Raw genomic sequence first — 25,939 nt, 5'->3', positions numbered from 1 at the left:
AAATAAAATAAAATAAAATAAAATAAAATAAAATAAAATAAAATAAAATAAAATAAAATAAAACAACAAACAAAAATCCTTCAGTGGTTCTTCACTGCCTTCTGGTTAAAGCTCAGACCCTTTAGTAAGACATAGAAAATACTTTATTTAACCAAGAGTCAGATGCTTAACCAACTGAGCCACCCAGGTGCCCCAACATAGAAAATACTTTAAAATATGACTCCTGCCTCTCTTTCCAGCTTCACCGTGCTGCACCTTCACAGACATCCTTCTTTCCATTAATTCAAAACGACTTGCAGTTCCTAGTACAGGGCATGATTGCTTTTGCCTCCCTGCCCTTGCAAATATTGTCAATATTTTTCCTTTTGTCTGGAAGTCCATGCTCAGCTTAAGTATCAGTTCTTCTGGAAGTCTCCCCACTGGCTGCTTAAAGTATGGTTAGATATTATTCCTCTTTTGTTCCTATTGCACCTTGTTATTACTGGTTTAGTAATCTATTTTCCCCATTAGACTGTGAGTTCCTTGGGTGTGTTGAGGGAGATAAGGACTTCCTATGTTACTTAGTTCTGTATCTCTTTTGTTCAGTTTTTGTCACATAATAGATATTCAGTAAAACTTGTCAAAAGTATATTCAATAAATCCAGGTGACTTGAGAACTTGTCTGGTCTTGTGCTATTCAAAAACTGAAAAAGTGTGTTCAGAAAGAACATAAAAAGTGGCTAACTTGACCAGACCCACTGTCTAGTCCAGCATTTTATCTCCTATACCAGTAAAATAAGAGGAAAGTGTTATTCATGTTCATCACATGCCAGGTATTGCACTAGTCACTTTACAGTTTATTTATTTTGAGAGAGAGAGAGAGCAGGAGAACGGCAGAGACAGAGGGAGAGAAAGAATCCCAAGTAGGTTCCTCACTGTCAGCACAAAGCCCGACGCAGGGCTCAAATTTATGAACCCTGAGATCATGACCTGAGCAGAAATCAAGAGTCAGATGCCTAACTGACTGAACCACCCAGGCACCCCTGAGCTAGTCACTTTAACATGTTTTCTCACTTAATTTTCAACAACCTCACTATGAAGTAGTCCTATCTCTATTTTACAGATGAAGAAATGGAGAGGTTAAACAACGCAGAGCTAGTTAAGTGACAGAGCTAGGGTTTAAACTCAAGTTGGGGGGCGCCTGGGTGGCGCAGTCGGTTAAGCGTCCGACTTCAGCCAGGTCACGATCTCACGGTCCGTGAGTTCGAGCCCCGCGTCAGGCTCTGGGCTGATGGCTCAGAGCTTGGAGCGTGTTTCCGATTCTGTGTCTCCCTCTCTCTCTGCCCCTCCCCCGTTCATGCTCTGTCTCTCTCTGTCCCAAAAATAAAGAAACGTTGAAAAAAAAATAAATTAAAAAAAAAAAAAAAAAAAAGAAAAATAAACTCAAGTTGGTTTCTGGTTCTAAAGCCCATTTCTTCCCCTGGCAACAAAGTATTTACTTGAAGTAGGACCAGAGGACACGTCCTATTATGTTCAAAAGAATATACACCAAACCTGACTATACTCTTAAGAAGTACAAAGACTGTCCAAAGTCCCCTTAGCAGGGCCTGATTTTAGTGGCCAACCCTACACTTTTATTTTAATTTTTTCTTTAAGTTTACTTATTTGAGAGAGAGACAGAGCAAGAGCAAGAAAGCAGGGGAGGGGCAGAGAGTGAGGGAGAGAGAGAATCCCAAGTAGGCTCCACACTGTCAGCACGGAGCCCCGTGCCAGGCTCAAACCCATGAACCATGAGATCATGACCTGAGCCAAAATCAAGAGTCAGACGCTTAACCAACTGAGCCACCCAGGCACCTCTAATACTTTTAAAAATAAGGATAAGTCGGAAAAGCCAGAAGAATAGATTGAGGCAAAAAGAAGACATAAAATCTCCATGACATAATATTCCCAAACTTTGACATATAACCTAAGTGAGGAATTTTAACTGATAGTGTTGTGCCTTTAGCTATGACCATCAGCAAAGGCCACTGGATTATATAAGACTACACAACTACATATACCAAATGGGCCTGGAAACTTAAAAGGAAATTTTTTAAAAATGTTTATTCATTTTTGAAAGACAGAGAGAGATAGAGCACAAGCAGGGGTGGGGTGCAGAGAGAGGGGGACACAGAATCTGAAGCAGTAAATGGGCCTGGAAACTTTAAAGGAATCTTCTCAGGGTATGAACAAATATAGGACTTTGTGTGAACATCCCACAGTAACTGACAAAATTGAGACTTAATTGTGATCCAAAGGTGTTCATGCAGATGCTGTTTATCTGGACTGCTGGGAGATCTAGAAGGAGAGAGACGCTACAATAGGAAGACCAGTTGCCTGTACAAAGTACTGTTGGGCAATGTAACTGGTTTCAAGAATATGAGGAGGAAGAATGTTAGAGAAATATTTAATTGAGAACACTATTTGAAAATTTTCAATTTTATTTGAAAAGTGAATGGTTCCTGCTAAGTATGAGAATTCACTATTTTATTTGGGGGGAAGAAAAGGGTTTTTTTCCAAAAGGGTTTCTCTCGAAAAGTTTTTTTTCCAGAAGGATTATGTCTCAGGATCATCGAACCTTTGTAGGCGTGTGCCCTTGTGAGTTCTAAATGACGTCTCCCTTGACTTAAAAATCCCAGACATTGTTAAGAGCAAGATATGGGTGCCCCAGGTGTTTTCCTGCCACCCCATTAAATGCAACCCAGTCTTTTTCTTTTCAGTTTTTTTTTGTTTTTTTTTTTTTACATTTTACTTATTTTGAGAGAGAGAGAGGCAGAGAGCACAAGTTGGGGAGAGGCAGAGAAGGAGGGAGACACAGAATCCGAAGCAGGCTCCAGGCTCTGAGCTGTCAGCACAGAGCCCGACGCGGGGCTCGAACTCACAAACCGTGAGATCATGACCTGAGCCAAAGTCGGACACTTAACCGACTGAGCCACCCAGGCGCCCCATCTTTTCAGTTATTTTTGAAGCAAGGTATTTGTATATTAGACCAATGAAAGAACCACAGTTGTGCTTATAAAACTATCTTATCCTATAAGCCTCACAAGGAAAATAAATCCAAAAAATCTTCCTAAAACTTGGCCACATAAGAAAAAAAAAAAAAGCATATTAAGTTTTCTCTGGAGGGTCCAGGCTTTTCCCACACACATTTGTTTCCTGTCTCAGTGAAGACCAATTTTACCTTTGGGCGGGCAAAGGAAAAACACTTCATTTCTGTATTAAAAGGAAGAAAAGAACCTGCTGTTGTCTCATTTTATCTTTCTATATATTAAAATCCTGGGTACGCAGATAAGGACCATCACTGCCAACCTTGCCATGTGATTTCAGGGGACTACTTTCACGTCAGGACCATGATTAGATATTGGAATGAAGATGAAACTCTCCCCTTAAATAAAAAATAAAAATTATATTTTCCTATGTGTATAACTAAACATATGAAAAAGACTTCAAGGGATATTAAATATCAGTAGCAGTAGAACTGCAAATACTTTTTTTTTAATTTTTTTAATGTTTATTAAGTTTTGAGAGAGAGTCAGAGAGAGAGAGAGAGAACAGGGGAGGAGCAGAGAGAGAGGGAGACAGAATCCAAAGCAGGCTCCAGGCTCTGAGCTGTCAGCACAGAGCCCAACGTGGGGCTCGAACTCACAAGCCACGGGATCATAACCTGAGCTGAAGTAGGACGCTTAACAGACTGAGCCACCCAGGCGCCCCAATTTTTTTTTTAAAGTAAGCTCTGTGCCCAATGTGGAGGTTGAACTAACAACCTCAAGATCGAGTTGAATGCTCTACCGACTAAGCCAGCCAGGTGCCCCAAGAATCGCAAATAACTTAATTTCTCTCTTTGTGTTTTTTCATACTTCCTAACCTTTCTAAAATGATATGCATTACTTTTATTATAAAAAATGTTACTAAATTATTTTCTTATGCAACCTTTTGTATTTGGCTCCATAATGAAATGATCTGCAAAACGTGGAGTCTGGTAATCAATTTATGAAGTGCTGATAAATACTTAATGTCCTCCAACCCTTTAAAAACAACTAAAAATAGGGGCGCCTGGGTGGTGCAGTCGGTTAAGCGTCCGACTTCAGCCAGGTCACGATCTCGCGGTCCGTGAGTTCGAGCCCCGCGTCGGGCTCTGGGCTGGTGGCTCGGAGCCTGGAGCCTGTTTCCGATTCTATGTCTCCCTCTCTCTCTGCCCCTCCCCGGTTCATGTTCTGTCTCTCTCTGTCCCCAAAATAAATAAAAACGTTGGAAAAAAAAATTTTTTTAAACAACTAAAAATAAACCGTAACAGTTTCCCAAAAGAAAAAGTCGTTAATGGAAAGAATGATAATGTAAGCAACTGGTAACTAATATAAACCTTTTCTTTTATAAGGAGAATATAATATAAAACCTTAGTAATTTAGCAAGTGGATTTTGAAAGTCAGTCAATGACTGTGGACTTAATGTATCTGGGTGGAAAAGAAATAGTTCAAATTTAAGGTGTAGCTTCATTATATTTTGTTTAATGTTTTCTGATTTAAGGATGACAGGGATATTCTCAGGAATGTGAATGAAAATATGGTCATGTCTGTGATTTAATTCCTTAGTAGATTTTCTTATTAGATAACCTGCCTCTGAAACCAGTAAAGACATGCAAAAAAATGATCATTCTCTTGCCAGTCATGATAGCAACTGGGAATATAAAATATTAAAAATCAAAGAATCCTAAAACTTGATCTGAACAGTAACTCTAGATTAGTGACATATACTACAAATCAACACTATGATTCTTCATATCAGAATGATCTATATTTTTCTTTTTTTGTCTAAGGGCCCTGCACTTCAGGCTTAAATCTTGTTTTACTGAAATCAAGTAGAAGACATCAGAATGACTGAACAAATTCAATAAGCAGTTGTTTAATTGCCATCTCAGAAGAGAAAACACTTTTAGGTGATTTGCGGATAAATGAAAGAAAGAAGTGATCCAATCTCTAGGGTATTTAGATTTAGTTGAATGAAGATACTGACAATGATATGTATGGATGGCAGTCAAATATATTTATATAAGATAATATGTCTTATGGTGGTGGCAATGGTGGAACCCTGGGGAGAAGGCAAACTTTTATCAGAGCTGGTCTCAAGCTTAATTACAGTGTTTTAATTTTTTGGTGCATTCTTAGATATTATAATATTACACTAAGCACCAAAATAAGCCAGTCAGTAATGTTATTGAGCCCATAATTCTAAACAGAATTAGATAGTTGGCAGAAAATTTTTGAAAGAAAGAAGAAAATAGTCATGTCAGTTATAAAGCTAACTTCTAATGAGAGCCTTGGAATCAATACATGTTTAATTTTAAGTCTGCAAAAAAAATGCTTTTCCGTAATATTCTATGCAATGTTTCCAAAGATGTATCCTTAGAATACCTGTGAAAATTTTATCTTCATATATATGCATGTTCAAATAGACAGCATAGACTAATAAATATGGGTGTTCTTACTTACTAAAATTATACAAGACAGATTTTAAGAGAGGGCCATTAACATGCCGAGGCGACATTTTACTTTATTGAATCGACTAAATTGTAAGTAGGAAACACAAATAATAACTGCAAAAAATTCTTCATAGTCCAGCCACACCAAAATACAAATTCTGTCACTAAATTGCATAAATACCCTGGTTAATACACTTTACCAACACCATCTTAATCTCAACCACTACAAATCAGTAAGAGTTTCACACTGACATAAATATACTTAGGGATTTGAGTACAGAGTACCAAAAATATTGGTACTTTTTTTTTTTTTTGATGAGGAACAAATAATTACTAGAGTCACAAAATATCATTTGGTTTGACAATGAAGTGCTTTTCGTTTGTTTGCTTCTGGATACTAATCTAGTTTTCTTCTGATCTTCCACAAAAGTTTTGATTTAATTAATGGGACTTTAAGCTATTGACCTATCTAAACATTCCCAGTATATATGTAAAGGAAGCTACTAATTATTTTCTTCTAAAAAGTTTAATTCTTGGGGGTGCTTGGGTGGCTCAGTCGGTTAAGCATCCGATTCTATCTCGGCTCAGGTTGTGATCTCACAGTTCTTGGGATCAAACTCCATGTTGGGCTCTGCACTGACAGCGCAGAGCCTTTTTGGGATTCTCTCTCTCCCTCTCTCTCTGCCTCACCCTTGTGCCTGCTTGCTCTCTCTCTCTCTCTCTCTCAAAAATAAACAAATTTTAAAAGTTTAATTCTTTTTATTGAATGATTTTAATATCAGAAATCAGATTATCCCCAGGGCCAAATAAAGCCCTGAGATCCTGGTCTCAACAATAGGTAAGGCCTCACTTCTCACCCTTATCTTTTGTTTCATATAGACTGAGAGAGATCCTGTTTCAGGTCCTGGGATATTCTGCAGGACTCAACCCAGGGGATTTAACTTAAGATAAACGGAATCCAGCAGTAATAAATAAATTCATTAGTGGCTTAAGGATCTTAGAGAACCATTTCCTTTTTTGCGACCCATTTTTTTAACTTTTTTTTTTTTTTTTGAGAGAGAGAAAGAGCGGAGGAAGGGCAGAGAGCGAAGGAGAGAGAGAATCCCAAGCAGCTCACAGTGCAGAGCCCAAGGTGAGAGCAGAAATCAAGAAGTGAACGCCTAACCAACTAAGCCACCCACATGCCCCAAGAACAATTTTTAATACTCAGTTTTATAAATCATCAAGGTCTCACAAATCCCAATCTTCTCCTTAATTCACTCTCTGTAACTTTTACCACATTTTCATTTGGGGACTGAGTGACTTAGGAGACAGCTGTGGCACGACAGAATGTCACTGGACTATAACAGTGAAGACCTGGGTTCTAGCTCTTTCTTTCGCTCACAAACTGCTTGTTCTTGGGCAGATGTCTCAACCTCTGAGACTCAGTTTCATCTTGTGAAGCAAGAACATCACTGTTGTGGTTACTATGAAGGTTCACTGTACAGGTGTTCAAAATGAAGTGATAGGCAAATACTAGATACTATTTGTCTTTGTACTATATTTCTTAAAACATTACTTTTTGCAAAGAAACATGAACCAGAGCAATAAAGACACCTAGTGCCTACATGGAAGTGTTTCTTGAGCACCTGAGTGGGCCAACCCTATAGATTTAACTAAGGCTGGTCTTCTTTCCGCTTACCAAGTTCTCAGCCAGGTTCTCCTAATACTTTACAGAACATCACCAGATAGAATTTTGCAGAAAGAAATTGTGATAGAATATAAGAATTAAAATGAGAATACTTAATAAATATTCCTGAGCCAAGGTCCTCATGAAGAACACTAGATAGGCCACTTTTAATAGTTTTGACATATATACTGTTAAGAAAGAAAATTAGGAAAAACATTTCTGAGTAGTCACAAAATTTATAACCATTTTAAAGCTTCACAAATTTACTTTGTTTCTTTTTTTTTAATTTTTTTTTAATGTTTATTTATTTTTTGAGACAGAGACAGAGCATGAATGGGGGAGGGGCAGAGAGATAGGGAGACACAGAATCGGAAACAGGCTCCAGGCTCTGAGCCATCAGCCCAGAGCCCGACGCAGGGCTCGAACTCACGAACCGTGAGATCGTGACCTGAGCTGAAGTCGGACGCTCAACCGACTGAGCCACCCAGGCGCCCCAGATTTACTTTGTTTCTAAGGCGAAATCGTATCTATGTTACCACCCACATATTTTGCTTCCTGAAATCATTAAATTTTTTGTATAAAGAGTCTAAGATTTAGCGTACTATCTCCATAGTCATTTTACACAATGGAATCCTAAATCCACCACATCTATTAACTTACTTTTGGTTTTCACATTCTCTTCATTGGTTTGTGTTTTTGTTTTTTGTTTTTTAATTTTTTAAGTAATCTCTACACCTAAGGTGGGGATCCAACTCACAACCCCGAGATCAAGAGTTGCATGCGCCACAGACTTAGCCAGCCAGGGGCCCCTCTATTTTACCATTCCATCAAGTAAACAGAGTTATGGGACTGGCCCTGTATATACTACTTAATGATATGACCAGTTCTGTACTGTTACCATCTTTGCAGTGACTTTGTGGCCTGTTCAAATGCAAATACCTCGGGGAAAGTTAATACATTAAACTTTTATTAGTGTTTCTGTACAGAAAAAGGGGATTTGGATATTTGTTAGACTTTTTAATAAGATTTATATAATTAAAAAAATAAATTTGTTAAGAAAAAGGGAGTGAGCAGAAGGTGGCAGTAGGAATGAGGGAGAGAGTTGTGCACAGACACACATACACCCACACAGCACATTACCCTTGCTTTGCAAACCCAGTAAGAAATGCTTTGCACTGCAAATGCCCACAGAACCAGCAGGAATCGAGGTTATCTTGCTAAGCACAGAAGGAAGATACCCAGCAGTAGAGTCCAGCTCCTGGTTCTTTACTAAAGTAAACAATAAATATTACAGTCACTTAATGTATCAACAGTCTATTTAAATAATACCCCCAAATGGTCTGCAACATGCAAACTAAAAAATGTAGAATCCAACCCTGATAAGATCAGTTAATTGCGAGTGCTTTGTTTCTACATTCTTCTCTTTAACAAAACATGGCAAGTTTATGTTTCAGCAAAGAATGTTTTAAATGCCTTGGGGAAAAGCACTAAAAAACAAAACATATATCTTTATACATTAATTTTGTATCAATATTTGTAATCTTATTCCTTTTTTGAAAATTAATAATATCAGTCTTTCCTATGGTTGTATAATAATCAGTTGGAACATCAACCTGGTGATTAAAAAAATTTGTTAAAACAAATGCTTTTACATGGGCACTTGCAATAAGAGATAAATCAGATGTGGTAATAGCTTCTTTTGTAAAAGCCATGTGTAAACAGCACATAAAGATGACAAGTCAAGCAGCAATAGCCCATTCTTCAGCCAAAAAAGGAAACAAATGAAGAAAGAACAAAATTCACCAAAAAAAAAAAATCATCTGCTGCCTCCCCAACCCCCAAAAAGCCTCATAAATAATAGTTTTGGTACATTTTCAGTGGAAAATTCAGGCCAACTGATAGTTTGAAAAAGGACATTAGAATCACAAACACTCAGGATGGGGATAAACTAACAACAGAGTAACCATGTGGCTAGCAAAAGATGATTTAAAAATTCTATCTTTCCTCCCTAGTGTGCCATTCTTTATCTTGCAATACATTTCTCTTCATTCTAAATTTTCTTTCTTGGCTATATCCACCCCCACTTTTTTTTTTTTTTTAATAAGGTTTGTATGCTATTGGTCCCTAGCTAGAAATACATCCTTGTAGTGCTCACTAGCTTCTCCACAAAATTTGAGTCATTTTCATGGTCCATTGGTATTCTCTGGCATATAAAGATTATATCTGGATGAAGGAGCTTACTTAGGAGAAGTTGGCCTTTATTAAATTACAGTTGGTAAAACTGCTTATTATAAGAAAATCACTCCGTAACGCAGCCTCTCACAAATGCCAGCAAATGAAATTGCCAATAACAATGATCCTTCAAACATAGTTTTTATTATTTCCTTAATAGTGCTGTTATTAGATTATCCCCAGAAAAGGTGACTGTAAAAGCAAACAGCTTCAAAATCAATGCCTGATGCAAAATTTTAACTATTAGGTAATAGAAAATTTTGCCTTAACACTGCACTCACCAGCAAGGACTCCACAGATCAAATGAGTGTTCTCAAACCTGAATAGAGCTATAGAAGTCAAAGTTTTCAGCAAGTATTAAAAATTATACTAAACATGTCTAGGAGACCAGAAGCCTTTGGTTGGTCAATTTTATTTCATTATACTAAGAAGGGCTGAGATAGAGAAATGGAGATGAAGAGGAAGAAGTTATAACCAGTACAAAAACTCTGATCATTTAGTATGGAACACAATTAAATATATTTGGCAGGATTTCTCAGAAGTCCCAATTCCAAAAATTATTAAAGGCATGATAAACACTTAAGAAACACATTATGCTCCAATTTAACATCTAGAAAACAGCATCTTGATTCCACAGAACTAAGTACAACAGAAAACTCTAATTAGATATTAACTAGCTGTGCTTTCTCTCCCTGAAAAATCCTATAATAATGAAAATGACTTTCCATGTTAACATTTTCAACAAATTCCTAAAAAGAACATGGCTTTGAAGAAACACTTTGAAATTTTTATACTACTCAAACATGGCCACAAGCACATACTTCAAGCTGGTAAACAGACCACTTCAAAATGTGGAGTGTTGGTTTTCAGTAATTACCTGGATAATACAGTAGAATCTAGGACTGAAAGTAACATAAGAGATAAGGTTTACCCAAGGTGAAGTGAAAGACAAAGCGGTATACCTTCTGTCAATTCCACATCACAGGAGCAAGCTCTCCGCACACCCACATATCCATTCCCACTCCATTCTCCGCCCTTCACTAGGATCACAGTGGCAGTACTGGATGGTTAATAACCACTAATTTGTAGAGTGCTTTTTGAAAAAACAAAAGACAAACTCAGCATATTAAAAATGCTTCTAACAGATGCGACAATTACATGTGTTGTAGTGACTGATTAAGACGGTTAAAAAAAGTTATTTTTAAAACTTGGTATAAATAAGTCAAATGAGTTCCAAGTTGGTTTAAAACATTAATATTCTGAGAACTGAACACAAGCCAAGGTTATCTCTGCTTTAGGACTGAGCAAAATACAATTCCTGGGACACAGAGAAGAGTGAAAATACAGAAAAACAAGGGAACTTTTCTAGAAAGACTGGCTGACAGTATTTCTTGCAGATCCCCTAAAACAGAGGTTCCTTTTCCTTTTTTTTTTTTTTTTTTTTGGTAGTGGGACTATGTACAGCCTTGCTGGCTCCTATTTCCTTAATGACTACTATCAACCAGAATCAGATTTTCAGTAAGATTTATTCATGATAAATTTACATACTAAGAGCAAATAACGTGAGAAAAATATCAAAGAAAACGTTCCAAAAGAGAAGTTCTTAGCAGATTTCTTTAGGCTTAAATATCCTGCTGAACTGCTAATGGATAGACTATTTAGCCTAGTATCACAGCTAATGCATCCTGGACCAGGGAACTGAAGGGAACATAAGTGCACCGATTTATTAGAAAGCACCTCCCAAAGCTAACCACAGATCAAGGAATCTTTGACACAATCATGTCCATGTCAACTAGGAAGCAAAGACATTTCCGAAAGAATATAAATTAATTTTATTCTCATTTACTGATAAATACTGCCCAAATAGATCCTGAATTGGGGGATTCCTCTTAGAGAAATCTCTGTATTTAGAAAGAGGAACCCTTCTAAAATGTTTTCCTTAAATTCCCAGCGTTAAATTTATACCACTGCTTGAAACACTAAGGCGTACCAAAACTCCAGAGTGAAAAATCATTTCACTTTCTTTACCATGTTTGTTAGATATCTCTAAAACCTGTCTAAAGAGAAGATGAATTTGGGAATTGTTTCTTTATCTCTTAGGGGAAAAGGAAGGCAGACCCTTAAAAGCCAAACCAAACAAAGGGGTTAGCTGGATTCATCACTAAATATATTAGGAGCACAGTTGACATTGAACAATCTGGAAAACTGAGAAAGGCAGAGGTGTTGTGGGGGTTACAGATGTGTTTGATTACAGTTCTGGTGCATCCCGACTACCCAATAAATAGGAACAGATGCCTTGCCTTTTGTTTTCCATTTCCAGTCACAAAAAAGACCAAAAGTATTTCAATACTGAATGAAGACACTAAGATCGCATCTACAGCTCTTCAAACAGTACAAAGGCAGAAAGAATAAATTAATCAGTTCTCTGGTTCTCTAGACCAATATCAGGTGTCAGCAAACTACCCCCAACAGTCCAAATCCATCCCTCTCCTTGTTTTTATATTTCTATGAGCAAAGAATGGTTTTATATTTTTAAATGGCTTGGAAAACATAGAATGATACTTAGTGACACATAAAAATCGTATGAAATTCAAATTTCAGCGTCCATATGTAAAGTCTGATTGGAACACATTTACGTTCATTTGTTTATTGTTTATGCTGCTTTCACTGTACAATGGCAAAGGTGAGTAGTTATGACAGTGACTATATGGCCTACAAAGCCTAAAATATTTATTATCTGACCTTTATAGAAAAAGTTTGTCAACTCCTGGTCTACCTGATATAAAAAACCCTTGAGATCACAAGAGTTTGATACATTCGGTGTTTTTATACCATGGAAAACACAAGAAAAATGTGTCAAATTGTTCTCTGCAAGGCATTTTAGATAAACACAAATTGTCAACAGGTTCCCTTTATGGTATCACACTCCAAGATGAATTTATACATACAAACAAGCACCCAGTCTCAATGATACCTTCTATAGGGAAAATTTATTACCTTTGGTAAATGGATAAGAGCTTTTAATTGAACCAAGTTACAAGACATTAACAAGACAGACTGATACCTACAATAGAGGTAAATGTAGATTCTTTGCATAAACCACAGACCACACTATAGGATTAATAAGAGAGATAGTGGATTTTGGACCAAATATGGTTTTTGGGGGGGCTACCTGCATATACTAATTAGGAATATGGTGATTAATTTGGCACAAATTTGTGTCCCAATATAAGAAATTCTAAATGAAAAGTTAAAGCTTATCCATTACCATTTGTAACTAATCATTTAATTCAGTTTAATAATTTTAATTATTTGCTATGTATCTTGAGATACAAAGGTGGTAGATTGGCAAACAAAGATGAATAAAACAAGGCCTCTCACCTTTGAGAATCTCACAGTTTTAAGGAGACAGGGACAAGTTAAAAGAGATGGATTAACAAAATTTCAAATTTTTCTTTTTTTTTTTTTTTTTTATTTTTGGGACAGAGAGAGACAGAGCATGAACGGGGGAGGGGCAGAGAGAGAGGGAGACACAGAATCGGAAACAGGCTCCAGGCCCCAAGCCATCAGCCCAGAGCCTGATGCGGGGCTCGAACTCACGGACCGCGAGATCGTGACCTGGCTGAAGTCGGACGCTTAACCGACTGCGCCACCCAGGCGCCCCAATTTCAAATTTTTCATACCACTTTTTCTGGTGGGGATCTAAGCCATGATCAGAATGCTAAACAGAAAGTAAGTTTCCATAAGTTTTTTATGTCACACTGGTATAAATCAAAACACATGGGGGTGCCGAAGTATGTAAAGATTAGTCAGGCTGTCAGAGAAGGCAAACAAACTTACGATGTAGGCGGTATGCTTCTTCGAAACAGAATAGTGATTCTGTCTTGTCAGTAGAGACTGGGCTACAAGACGTTTCCAAAGCTACAAAACTATCATACCCTCGCTCTTTTATCTAAAAAAAATTTTTTCAATCCCACGTGCCTGTATCATCTGTGAAGCTGGGATTTCTAGGAAATTTCAAAATGTTCTTTTTAAGAGAGATGGCAAGTCAACGGGTAAGAACCTAAGATGAATAAACCACAGGGGAGTAACCTATGGGCAACGTACCAGAAAGCAAAAAGAGCTGATAAAACAAGGGCAGTGAGAACAAGAAAGGATAAAGGAGGATAAATGTTAGGAGGAATATTGGGGCAGATCTGGATATCAGATGGTATGTTATCTGAGGGCAAGAACTATGATTAATCTCCTACATGAGAGTCTTAACTATGTGAAGAGCTTATAATGTGGAAGATGGAAAATTCTTCAGGATGCCTCCATTCAGGGCCAAGAAATGAAAGCTATAGGGAAATGGATTTTGAGTTAATATAAGAATGACTTATATGCAAAAATCAGATTAGGTCCAAAGATGTAGTATGCTATGTCTTAGGAGACACTGAATGACAGGCTAGTGACCACTTGGCCTATAAAGGGTCTTTAAATCCCTAAGTGATATTGTACAGAAGAGTCAAGCATTGGGGTGGGGAGGAGTTGCATTAGGGGCTTATCCAACCCCAAAATTCTGATAACTCTGCCTCTTTGCATCTGTGCCATACATTGTCCTAGTGTGCAAAGAATAAATGGATAGCAGTAACCATGTTTTCCCCTTAATTCTTATTCTCTGTGTTTTCCTGAGATAGGATCCTGTACATATGGAGACTCTTCTTTAAGAGACAGTAGAGGGGAAAATGAGAGACTCAACTGCACCCTTTAATAACTTGTGTGGGCGGGTGGGGGGGGGACCTGAGAGATGGTTGGGACTCGTGCTTTTCTCCTGCCCTTTAATCTTTGGCATGTTAGATTTATTCTAACTACTGCAAATAGGATTCTGACTATGATAAAGGGGAAGGCTATGCTCTAGGATATCAATCACAAAAGATTAGAAAAGCGTTCCTAAAGCATACACTTCCTCAATGATCTGTCACCCATACGTTTAGTTAGGCTATGTTTAAAGTTATTTAGCTTTTAGCTTGTATTTCTGACCTGTGGGAGTAATAAATGACTTTCTCTTCTTTTTGTCTTTCAAGTTCTAGTATGATAAGAATTTCATTTATGAAGTGAAATCCTCCATGAATTTGTAATTGTTGATCACAGCCACCCCTGCTCCCCTTTTGGACTAACCTTACGTGGCTTCCTTGCTCTAACAGCCATACCTTCTTAACCGTTTCCAGTGCCCCATCCCAGGTCCACACCAATGTTTGTTTGTATCAGGCTCTGCTGCAGTAAAGAAGGATATCCTAAGGCATGAGGGGTAACAGAAACAAGAAACGAGAGCAGACTCACTGATCCACTATCCACTACAATGTACAGGAGGCAGATACGGTTATCCCATGTGCCATGCATAATAGAGAATAAGAACTCATTTCCATTTCTAGTACCAAAGTTACAAACAACAAGGTTAGTTTGAGTGCAATGAAAACAAGCAAGATTTCTTCCTCAGTGTGGTAGAGAATGCTGTAAAGAAGTTTGGATTTTATAATTTCTACGAAGAATACAGGGAAACTGTAGAGAAGTTCTACGTATCTTTTTTCAAAAAAAGTTTTTAATGTTTATTCATTTTTGAGAGACAGAGACAGAGCACAAGCAGGGGTGGGGCAGAGAAAGGGAGACACAGAATCCAAAGCAGGCTCCAGGCTCTGAGCTGTCAGCACAGAGCCCGACGCGGGGCTCGAACTCACGAACTGTGAGATCATGACCTGAGCTGAAGTCAGACGCTTAACTGACTGAGCCACCCAGGCGCCCCTCTATATATCTTTACAATACTCAATACTCTTGGCCAGAAAACAAAACAAAAACACAGCAACAATGAGAAAGTGTCTAATTATTTTTGAATTTTCTGTCTTCCTTTTGTAAATACATGATCACTAGGTAAAGCCCACATATAAATTTTGCTCGGTAATGCCATCTAAAAAATCACCAGACCTCAAACGCCTAGAAAGAAATATACTAGGATCTAGGATGACAAATGGAAATCTAATCCACAGAAGATGCCTAGTCTAATATTAGCCAACAGAGTCAATATGTTCTCCCTTCAAAACTTTTACCAAAGATGTAAACATGCTGTAAAATTGACCCATGCAAACTGAATCTCCTTTGTATTCTAAGTGTTAGCACAAGAAAATGGCTAAAAGATTGATACAGGGTTTATTTTCCAGTTTGGTCCACTGTAAGAATACCATAATGATAAGATGAATTGCTTAAGAGTATGATGAATTTGAAAAGACATTTTTACCTTTAATAGTTTTAATACTTGGTCAAATATCAGTAGAAAGTAGATGGAAATCAACACAGCTATTTAGCTGCTTGCTTTCATATGAAAAATTCCAAAACGTTAATGTCTGTTTGTTTTTAAGTTTCTATCTTGCCAATCCACAAAAGATCAAGAAATGAACAATAACCAGAGCTTTTGGTTCCTGGAACATATTACAGATTCATTGTCATGAGGTAGGTTTGTCTCTGTGTTACAAGGTGCAAATCTGGGCACCAAGTAGTTAAGTGAACTTTTCAGAGTCACCCGAGAAATGATTAAAAGCAAAACCAAGGCAAAAAACAAAAACAAAAACAACAAAACAAAAAACAAAAAACAATGAAGATTTTTTTACTGGTCTGCATTGATGCCTTTAGTACAAATTGTTTGTTGGTTTTTTTTTTTTTAAGTTTATTTACTTATTTTTGAGAAAGAAAGAGAGCATGCATGAGTGAGCAGAGAAGGGGCAGAGAGAGAGGGAGAGAGAATCTCAAGCAGACTCCGCACTGTCAGTGCAGAGCCCGACACAGGGCTCGATCTCACAAACTGTGAGATTATGACCTGAGCCGAAATCAAGAGTTGGACGCTTAACTGACTCAGCCACCCAGGCGCCCCCCTCCCGCGCCCCCTCCCCCCCGCCCAGAATTGTTTTTCATTTATCAACCAGCCATTAAGAAGCTGACCCAGGATAAAACCAATACACAGTTATTTGTATCTGTCTCTGGTATTGAGAATGGAATGAGATGTGAGAAGGAAAGAAAGACTAGTCTTACACAGCTTTGTTACAAATTTCAACAGTATTAATGTTAGTTAACACAAAGCTGTAATGTCTACTATTTTTCCTTTAATAACTGTGATCGATACATCTTTTGAACCTGCACTGACCAGCTTAATCCAATACAAAGGCTTGGCCCTTCTCCTCCCAACCATTCTTATCCTATTAATAAAAGAAAGGGCCTCTCTTTTATCTATCAGTAAGAATCTCTGAGGATTCCCGCTGCACTTCAGGAAACTGAAAAATACTATTGGCTTACACTAGACTTTGAATGGATTTGGAACAGCTCTAAAACAAAGGGAAAGAAAATCCAAGGTGAAGTTTACAATAATAATTAATAACAAACTGTGTACCAGGATGAAAACTGGAAATATAATCTTAAACAGTTATAAAAGTATCAATAAAATTCTGATTATTTCCTTTTCAGTTCCTCGAAAAAATTTTAAAAGACTCTACCCAATGTTATAGTTTTGTTATTTCATTAGGAAAGCTCTTATATTTCTATTTCACAGATAAAGGGGAGTACTTATGATTATCACTTTCTGTGTTCGAGGATAGTTGTGCAATGTGTCAGGCTGATTTGAAGTCTCTCTTTTCTTATGAGTGAATCAAGAAATATGCTTAGTTCCAAAATATTTGTTATAAACAGACATAGCCTGTGACATGAAAGATACACACCCATAACACATTTTAAAATTTAACCTGCTCCTTACTTCTTTTCCCATTTTGGGGGGAAAGCCTGTAACGATAGAGTTGCAGTTTTTAGGAAAATACCAGAGAATTATTTCTACATGTCTCCAGAGAAAATAGAATAGTGGTGGGTGTTGAAGGACAAAAGATTCTTGGCATTAGTGTTCTCTCTTTTTTTTGCTCTAAGAAGCCATCATCTTAAAAACAGAAAGTCTTGTTTAGAAGTTTCATCAATTAAAAAGTGTTGAGAAGTATAAACAAAGTGCAAAAATCTCAGTTTGATAACCTCATGAACTCAGATTTCAAAACACAGATTTGTGACAACATGAATCAAATTATCCATATTGGTACATTCAAGTGCCATAAAAAGTAAGCTACATGCAAGAAGATATCATTAATACGGAGGCAAAAAATAACAGGTTAGGTATCCGAGCTATGTTGTGAAGACAGAGCACACTCATATTTACTTCAGGGAAGCCTTGAAGATCAACATGCAAACAGAGGACACATACTTGTCACGATAGAATTTTAGCTCACAAGGCCATGAATTAAAAACAGTTGATTTCAACACAAATGTAGGAATAAACAGGTCTGAGGTCTATCAGGAAAACGGAATATATCAATATATATTTTAAACTTACTATAATGGCTAAGTATTGCTTCTAGCAATATAATTACTTAAGTTGTAAAGAAGTAACACAACATTTTAATTCAGAGAAAGGTATATTTATGTACAGATCTTGAATAAATCTGTATCCCAGGACGTTTAAAGATGGGTAGAGTGGTCTGGAAATTCAGCCCTGGCTGGAGGCTAAGGGGCACCAGCACCATTTTCCTTAAACCATCAACATTCTACTTGTGAAAAGCTGGCGTTTAACCTTTGCAGATACCTTCTATACACCAGGCAGGATAGAGTTGTTTTTCTCTGTACATCTCAGAAATACACATAAGAAGGCCACAGAAGTCAAAAGCCCTTTTCCAAAAAGGGCCTTTGTATATACTGGTTTGATATCTCAAGAAAAGGAGTGGTTATGGATTCATAGGTTAAAATGTATCATTTTAAGGCTTTTGAAAAATTAGCAAGTTGAATTTTTTCCTTAAACTACAGAGGCCATGCCACATAAATGACTATAGAAGATTAGGAAATATTCCATCCAATGTTTCTACAGAGTATCCTGCTTTGCGTGAAACACTGAAGAGGAGGACAGCAACAGTAAACAATAAGAACATGCAGGATAAGAGTTAAAGCTTTGGGGGAAAGTACCAACTGTCATATGCTTAAATCTGATTTGTCTAAACTTGTTAAATATCAGTGAGGAAAGCTGGCTTGGGCAATCCATTGCTACTCCTTTGTGCCCCACAATACATATTCTACAAAGAGTAACATTTTATTGACAGAAAAATGATCACAAAGAGCTCCCCTAGGACAGTGAACTATCAAGATCAGAGGGCATCATACAGGAGACAACACAGTAGAAGCAAACAACAAAAGTTCAGTGGTTTTAGTCTTGACATTTCAGATGAGCACCCTGTCTTCCGATCACAGAAAGACCAACCACCAAACAGCCAACGCAAGAATCACGAGAAAAGACATCATGAAAGGAATACGAGGTGATGGGAAAGTACTAGAGTAGAGGCGGCACTTTTTGAGAGGCTTGTGATCCTCAGGGATTGGAATAGAAACCTTGGGAAGAATTTCTTCATTTTCTTGCTGGGGCAAGGCTCTCTCAGTAGATCTCTCTTGCCTTTTAATTTTCTCTTCATCCTGCACTAACAGAGCACGTTCCTGTGTCTGCTTTCACGGTAGAAGATCAAGAAAGACAGAGAAAGATGAACAAAATGACAGATGGAAAAATGCTCAAAAATGATACTTGGGGATGTGCAAAGGATTGGGGAAAATCTTATGGACACTCTTTATTTCACTTTACTTGGGCAATTTATCCCAGCAAAGTTTCCATAACACAGGAGAGTACTCCATAGATCATTTTTTGAATGAATGCACATTAGAAGTCCTGAAAGTTCAAGGAATTACTTAACTTATTTAGTTATAGTATTTGTTCCTTGAGGCTTCAAGGATACTCATAGGAATTTTGGGTCATTTTGCATTGTTTTAGTGCTGCCAGTTTTTCTTAGATCAATTGGGCAAAGCCAATAATGAAGCATTCTTTTCGCCATCAGAAAAGTTACTTTTATTACAAATAGAATGGCAGAATATAAAAAGTTATCCTCATACCTCTTCACACAGACTTAAAAAGCTCTAACAGTTCATTCAACGTGGCGATTAGCTTTTGCTCAAAGCAATAAAAATCTTAATCCCATACGTTTTAAAGATTGCAAAAGAAAAACAAAAGTATAAAAGTTTATATGTGCCTCCAACGTCTACCAAAAACAAATAACCCCCCCCCACAAATCTCAACAACTGTAAACTCCCTCCCCCTCTTGCAGAATCATGATTAGAAATAACAGTGATAACAATCATCGTGAAGGTTTATACATCACATTAAGCAAGTACTTTTGACACTTTTAAGGTAAGTTGTCTTTTCCAACTGTCCAATTAAGAAGTTTTCTCCCCCCCACAATTTCTGTGCTCTGCCATCTACTCAAGACAGATATTATCTATGAAAGAAAAAACTTGGCTCTAAGCTCTCTCAGTTGGGCCAGCCTTCTCTGGTCAGTTTGGAATTTCGACACAGGTTCTTTGCACACCCCTAAGTGATATGTATCAGGGAGAAAGTAGCTGGGGGACTGGTCAGCAAAAAAGAAAAAAGGAAAAGAAAGGATGCAAAATTATAATGATTTTCCAAAGAAAATAAAGAGGGAGAAGAAAGACAACATAAAAAGAATAGGGTACAATTAAATTCATTTTCTCTCCGAATACATATTTACATCTTCATGCAGCTTTTCAACCAGCCATGCGCCGAAATAAGCAAATTGAAAGCTGCAAAAGCTGCAGCCGTGGAAATGTTATGTGTTAGGTCAAACGGCAGTGGGGGTGTGAATTTACTAGTAGAGCCAAAAGAAAAAAAATTACTCAGCAACTGCTGTTCAGTTCTGGGGATTATCTGCTTAGTGCCATGACAAGAGCAAATTCGGATTAAGAAGCACAAGTCATAACAGCAGCTTTACCTCTGGCCCACCAACCTTTCTTTCCGAGGGAAGGACAGAGATTTTCTTCACCTGGTCATACACAAATTACATAAAATTCAGTAGCCTTGCAATGCAACAACAATGCTGCCAAAGACGGAAGAGGTATCCCCAGAGAACAGAAATATCGCCCTAATTATTAAAGAAAAAGTAAGATATGCCAGAAAGTGGAGTTATCCTATATAAAAGGTTATCATAGTACAGTTCTTATTTATTCTGTTATTCATTTAGAGGAGTAATATACATAAGAGCTAAAGTGGCTCAAATACTCCCCACTAATCTAACTTATAAAAAGTCCTTTCTTTAAATCCACAGAATGAATCCATTTCCAACCAGCCCTGAGGTGATTTCTGGAGGGTTTTATTAAGATATAAGATGCTTTCTGGAAATGGAGACTGATTCAAATTTACCAAACTTAATCCAAGAGAGTAGTAAGTTACTTTTTTGAAGTAATTGAGCATCTTTTATTATTTCCACAGAGTCAAAAAGAAAACTTCTAGAAAATATGCACTTATGGTTTACAGAGAAGGTTAACCAGGCATGATAGCAACAAGACATTTCTCCTGGTATCTAGGTTTGTAGAAAGCAGAGTCATTGTCTTAGTTCAGGGTACATTATCTAGATTTAGGATACAAAACGGATGTCCATTTATATCAGGGAATGGAGGCAGAGAGGACAATGAATAAGGACAACGGCATCCTGTCACCCCCAGTAACCAGCTACCCATATTCGGGAATTCTCCAGTCTTGGTGAATTGTTAGCCAATTCCAATCGCATTTTGAAAAATATAAAAAGTACCCTTTGTGAGACAATTTTTATCATCTTCTCCAGTTCCAGAAACTAGACAAACGTGGATAGTTTACCATGAATTCTGAATATAAAAACAAGGTGTTTTTTTTTTAAAGGTATTAAGACATCACTACCTTTAACTAGAATTGCTACTGCTTTTGGCAAAAAGCAAGCATATAATTTTAAAAATCATCATAACCACTCATTAAGTCATTGTGACTATTTATATAAATATTAACCTGAATAGGCTAAAGATTAAGTAGAGAATTTTTAAATACATGCTTAAGGTAACTTTTAAGATATTCCATTTCACAGATTTATTTAGTCAAGTGTAGGATTTCTAAGATAGGTAATGACAACAATAACACAAAAAGAACAGCCTCCCAAAGGTGTCTCTGACTTCTTCTACTTATGATTATCTTATAAAACAATGTGTTAAAAGTTTGATGTGACTCATAAAGATAAAATAAATCGTCAACGGTTTTTCTAAAATTGAAATACAATCACTAATATGTGGTATTCTGCATTCTCTGGCTTAGGGGCCTCCTTGGTTTATTATATAATTGTGGTCAACCATTCCAGACATTTTTAAGTTGTGCAAATGTTCAAATAAAGTTTTAAAAAAATGTTTATCCTGTTCCAATTTTGACCTTACTAAATTTAGTAAACTCTCTGGTCCTTGGAGGCACAGTTTGAACATAAAGTTCCACTGGCTTATGGTCAATTTGTAAACACACACTAGCCAGAAGGAGGGAGTTCTCAAGAGTCTGATCATCTAATGGTAGTTCTAATGGCTCCTATAATTCCACTGGGTAGCCCACAGGACTTAAAAAACAAGTGTTTGATTATGCATGCCTTAAAGCTGCAATGAACTGGTAAAGAATCAAAACCAAATTTCAGCTCTAAACTTACTTTCAGATACAGAACATTAATACACAAAAACATTTATTTCATTCATTCTCACAAGTGGTCACATGGACAAAGTACTCACTCCTTCTCCTGTGGGAAGCTGCCCATTGATGTTAAGTGTTCGGAATGGGGAGTGAGTGGATAAGCGTTTATCCCATTCACTAGGCCGTGGTTCTGGTACAGATTCCATAAAGTTCTTTTTCAGCTCACTGATGCTGGCATGATGTTTTTTTATCTCTTCTTGACTTTTGTCTAAATCCTATAGTTGAAAGGACAAAGATGCAAAACAATAAATACTCAAGAGAAAAAGAACACATCAAAGGAAGCCCATCAGACTGCGGGCACTGGTAGAAAACACACCACATCCAGGGCAGATGTTATGAATCCATAAATTGCATTCAAATTTTAAATATGCAACATGGTATATTGGCTTGCCTTTTTTTTTTTTTTTTTTTTTTTTTTTAATGAGGTGCTTTTCTTGGAAGCAGTAAAGCATCATAACCCACAGCTTTTAGCAGTTATGTAACCCATGGACCTCACTCCTTAATTTTACAATTTTTCTTCCCATTATGACACAGTGTTTGATCTCCAACTCCTCATCCCAAGAAGGTAATCTCACAGCTCAATTAGTCTCAGCTTGATAGGAACTGATTGAGGCTCAGCTTAGGCAGGATGGAGATGGCAATAAATAAGGAGCAACTAGTTAAACAAAGGACATAACAGAAGACGCAACTGCCACCATTGGCTGCTTTGCTTTGGTGAGTTGCAAACATATAGCATCCCTCTATTTCTACCTGGAGATCGTTTTGCTTCCCTTTTACTAGGTGGCTATTGCTGGTTTTCATAAATAAGAAAAGCCCTTTCTTGTTGTAAGAATTTATTACTTGAATTCCTGGCTCAAGCCTCGAGAGCAAATTGTTACTGCCTCTGAAAAATCACTTGGGTATGTAATATAATGACTTTTTTTCTTTACCAATACTATTCACACAAACTAAAAGTTTTATGCCTTCCAGCTTCTGAGAGCTTTACTTCATCTCTTAGTATAATTCAAAGTAGGGAACTTCTTCCAGTAATTTTCAACAGATTGGAAGTGATTTAACAAGAATTCATCAAATACCTTATATATCTCCTTGACAATTTAAAATATCTCAACTGTTCCAACAGAATTGAATACTGGACAACTAGGTTCAAGCTCTTAAATGGGATATTCCAGAGACAAAAGATCAAAACTAAGGTTAATAAAGCTAGAAATAATATTCAGGTTTATGTAGCAGGAGGCATATAAAATTTCCAAAAGGTAGACTTGGCAAGAAAAAAAAATGAGAAATACTACTTGGAAGACAAAAACTCAAATGTTTTTTGCCCAACATACTTCTCCAAAAAAAGTCAGGAGATCTATGCTTGAGATCAAAATATGTGGGAGCCTGTCACTTGATGACTGCTAAAAATTCTGTGTTTATTATATATCACAGCAGCTCTGTATCCAAGAAAAGCATAATATTAAATATATCTTTTAATATGCTCTGTGAATTTGGGGACTAGTTGTTCCTTTTTTGGGAAAAAAAAGCTGGAACTCATTTAAATAAAAATTTGTTTGAATAATTTTTCTGGAGCAGTGTATGTTTCACCTAAATAAATTTTTTTCAAAGGCAACGTCCAAGGGAAAATAGCATAGGAGAAAGAACTGGCGAGGCACACGACATAATTTTGATTCTGGAGATATATATTCATAAAATTCCTTTAAGTCTATACTTTTAATTTTTGCAACACTAAACCATCTATATTTGCTTTGAGATCAAAAAAAAAAACTAGCCCAAAAAGGGCAATCCTGTAGCTTCCCCATAAAAGTACCTCTTGCTTGTTGGGATGAAATGAGTATAGCCCACGAATATGGGCTTTACCATGGGGAAACAACAGTGTGCACTTTTATTCTACCTGAAAGCAAGAAAAGCATGTTTACTAGCTAAAGAAAAGCATGAACAAGCTTGGTCAAAGACTCAGTAATAGGCTGAGCAACTGAGACCCACAAGGCATGTAAGGCCCTGTGACCCAGCTCCTAACTGGAAATTACATCTGTTTGGTTGAAGAACAATTGAACACATCTGGGAGAGTTACAAGTATGAATGGAGGAAAACAAAAATGAGTGAGAGATGCTATGGTAAAACCGTAACTCTCCAGGCTAGCCTCTTAATATGAGAGTGGGGATTTGTTGTTCTTCTTGCCTAGCTTTGGATTGGCTTGGAACCTGAGAAAATAAATGTTGCAATAAAATCAGCAGCTTCTGAAGGAGCTTTCTCCATCCTTCTTAGCTGGCTCTGTTAGAAACCTGTGGGGGCACAGAGTAAAATTAAGATCTCAAAGGGACCTGTTCCAAATAGAATTTGTCATAGACACTTGCTACAGGTTCTCTCTGGGAGATGGAGGAGGAGGCGGTAGATCTAAAAATGAACTCGACCTTATTTGGCCAGAACAAAGCATTAGCGGGGGTGGGGGAGGAATAGGGGGAAGAGAGATGCTTTAGGAAAAAAAAACAAAAAAAAAACCAAAACCCTGCTAGAGTGACAGATAACTTGGGAGACCCTCCTTGGCAGGGTGGGGGAGACGAAAAAACTTTTTACCATAAACTAGAGAATGATGGTTAGCCAAATTACTTGGGCTGTTTTTAGGCTAGACACTTTTTGATGCTTATCATCTTATAATTTTAGCAGCAGCCAAACCAAACCATTAAATATGAAATGTTCTCAACAAGTAGTTAGTAGTTTTAATTTTCAAACACACACTTATTTAGAAATCCCCTCTTGTGGCTGTCAGTGAAATGCTGGGGGAAAAAAACACACCACACACAGAGATTCTGTGAGTCTCAGAAGCCATAACACACCTCATTGAACAAATGACAAATATATGATTGGCACTGCAGGTTCCAGTCAAGAGGAAGCACTAAAGACAGACCCGTGAAGGAAAAGGCATGTTTGAGATTGGGAGAGGTTACCTTGCCAAGAACAAGGACATCAACGGACATATGCCATTCTTCCTAATCTCAGAAGCAGAACCGTTTAGGTCTAGTTTCAGTGATGGGCTAAAGCAAAGAGATCTAGTTGCCAAACATCCATGAGATTTAAAAATCTCATGTTACATGAGGTAAATGTATGTAAAACGCTTGGTATTGTGCCCATCACGCAGTACGTGATTACTGAAGGCTGGCCATAATTTTTATTATTTATATTAAAGTACCTTATACATACATAGCTAGCACTCAAAAATACATGTTTTGACAAAAAATAAGACAAGGTTAAGTAACTATTAGAAGCCATTATATTAAACCAGAGATCTATCTAAAAAAGCTTCTCCAAATTTCCAGTTTAATAATATTTACCACATTTCATATATATTCATCTTTCAGGTCTCAGCTAATATGTTTTCTTTTCAGAGAGAACCTCCCCATCTATCTTATTCAGAGTAGATCTCCTTCCTTAGCACAGCATACAGTTTATTTTCTTCACAGCTTCTGTAACAACTTGAAGTCATTTTATCTCTATTTGTTTACTTGTGTATTGTTTCTCTCCTCCCTACTTCCACACATTGTTAAGCTTCTTGAAGGCAGGGACCAACTTCCTTTATCATCTTCCAATATATTTATATTTCCTTCAAATTGAGGTTCAATCCCCAACGTCAGAGTTATACTCATTTCTTTTGGCTCTGTCTTGAGCAAAATTGTAAGATAATCTGGTCAACTATAACAGTCTTTGTGATGTGTAAACTAATGTAACCTCAGTTTTTTCTACACATTATTATTGTTCCTCACTTTTTCCATGTTCCTACACATTATCCATGTTCCTCACTTTTTCCTCAGAGTTCCTCTGATCTTCTAATTAGTTTTATATTTCCCTATCTAATGTGGAGGCCCAAACTAGGTAAGTTTACTAACATAAGTCTGGTAAAAATCTCATCACTGTT

General features: G+C 37.1%; 1 protein-coding gene across 21 annotated transcripts in view; it reads right to left on the bottom strand.

The window, feature by feature from the left end:
- The window catches only part of EPB41 (erythrocyte membrane protein band 4.1), a 202,767-nt gene that overhangs the window by 21,307 nt on the left and 155,521 nt on the right, over positions 1-25,939 (bottom strand). For 12 of the 21 annotated variants that reach the window (XM_040467002.1, XM_040466959.1, XM_040466966.1 and 9 more), the window contains one exon: positions 22,068-22,244. In XM_040467002.1, the coding sequence (XP_040322936.1) occupies positions 22,068-22,244 (177 nt within the window). Of the gene's footprint in view, positions 1-16,953; positions 18,936-19,574; positions 19,889-20,269; positions 20,321-22,067; positions 22,245-25,939 lie in introns of those variants that run through there. The other 9 variants (XM_040467071.1, XM_040467104.1, XM_040467079.1 and 6 more) reach the window with 5 other exon arrangements.

This window comes from Herpailurus yagouaroundi, unplaced genomic scaffold (assembly GCF_014898765.1).
Source record: "Herpailurus yagouaroundi ecotype Mexico unplaced genomic scaffold, PumYag 77, whole genome shotgun sequence".
Classification (NCBI taxonomy): Eukaryota; Metazoa; Chordata; class Mammalia; order Carnivora; family Felidae; genus Herpailurus; species Herpailurus yagouaroundi.
This window is presented reverse-complemented; position numbering and strand designations above follow the sequence as displayed.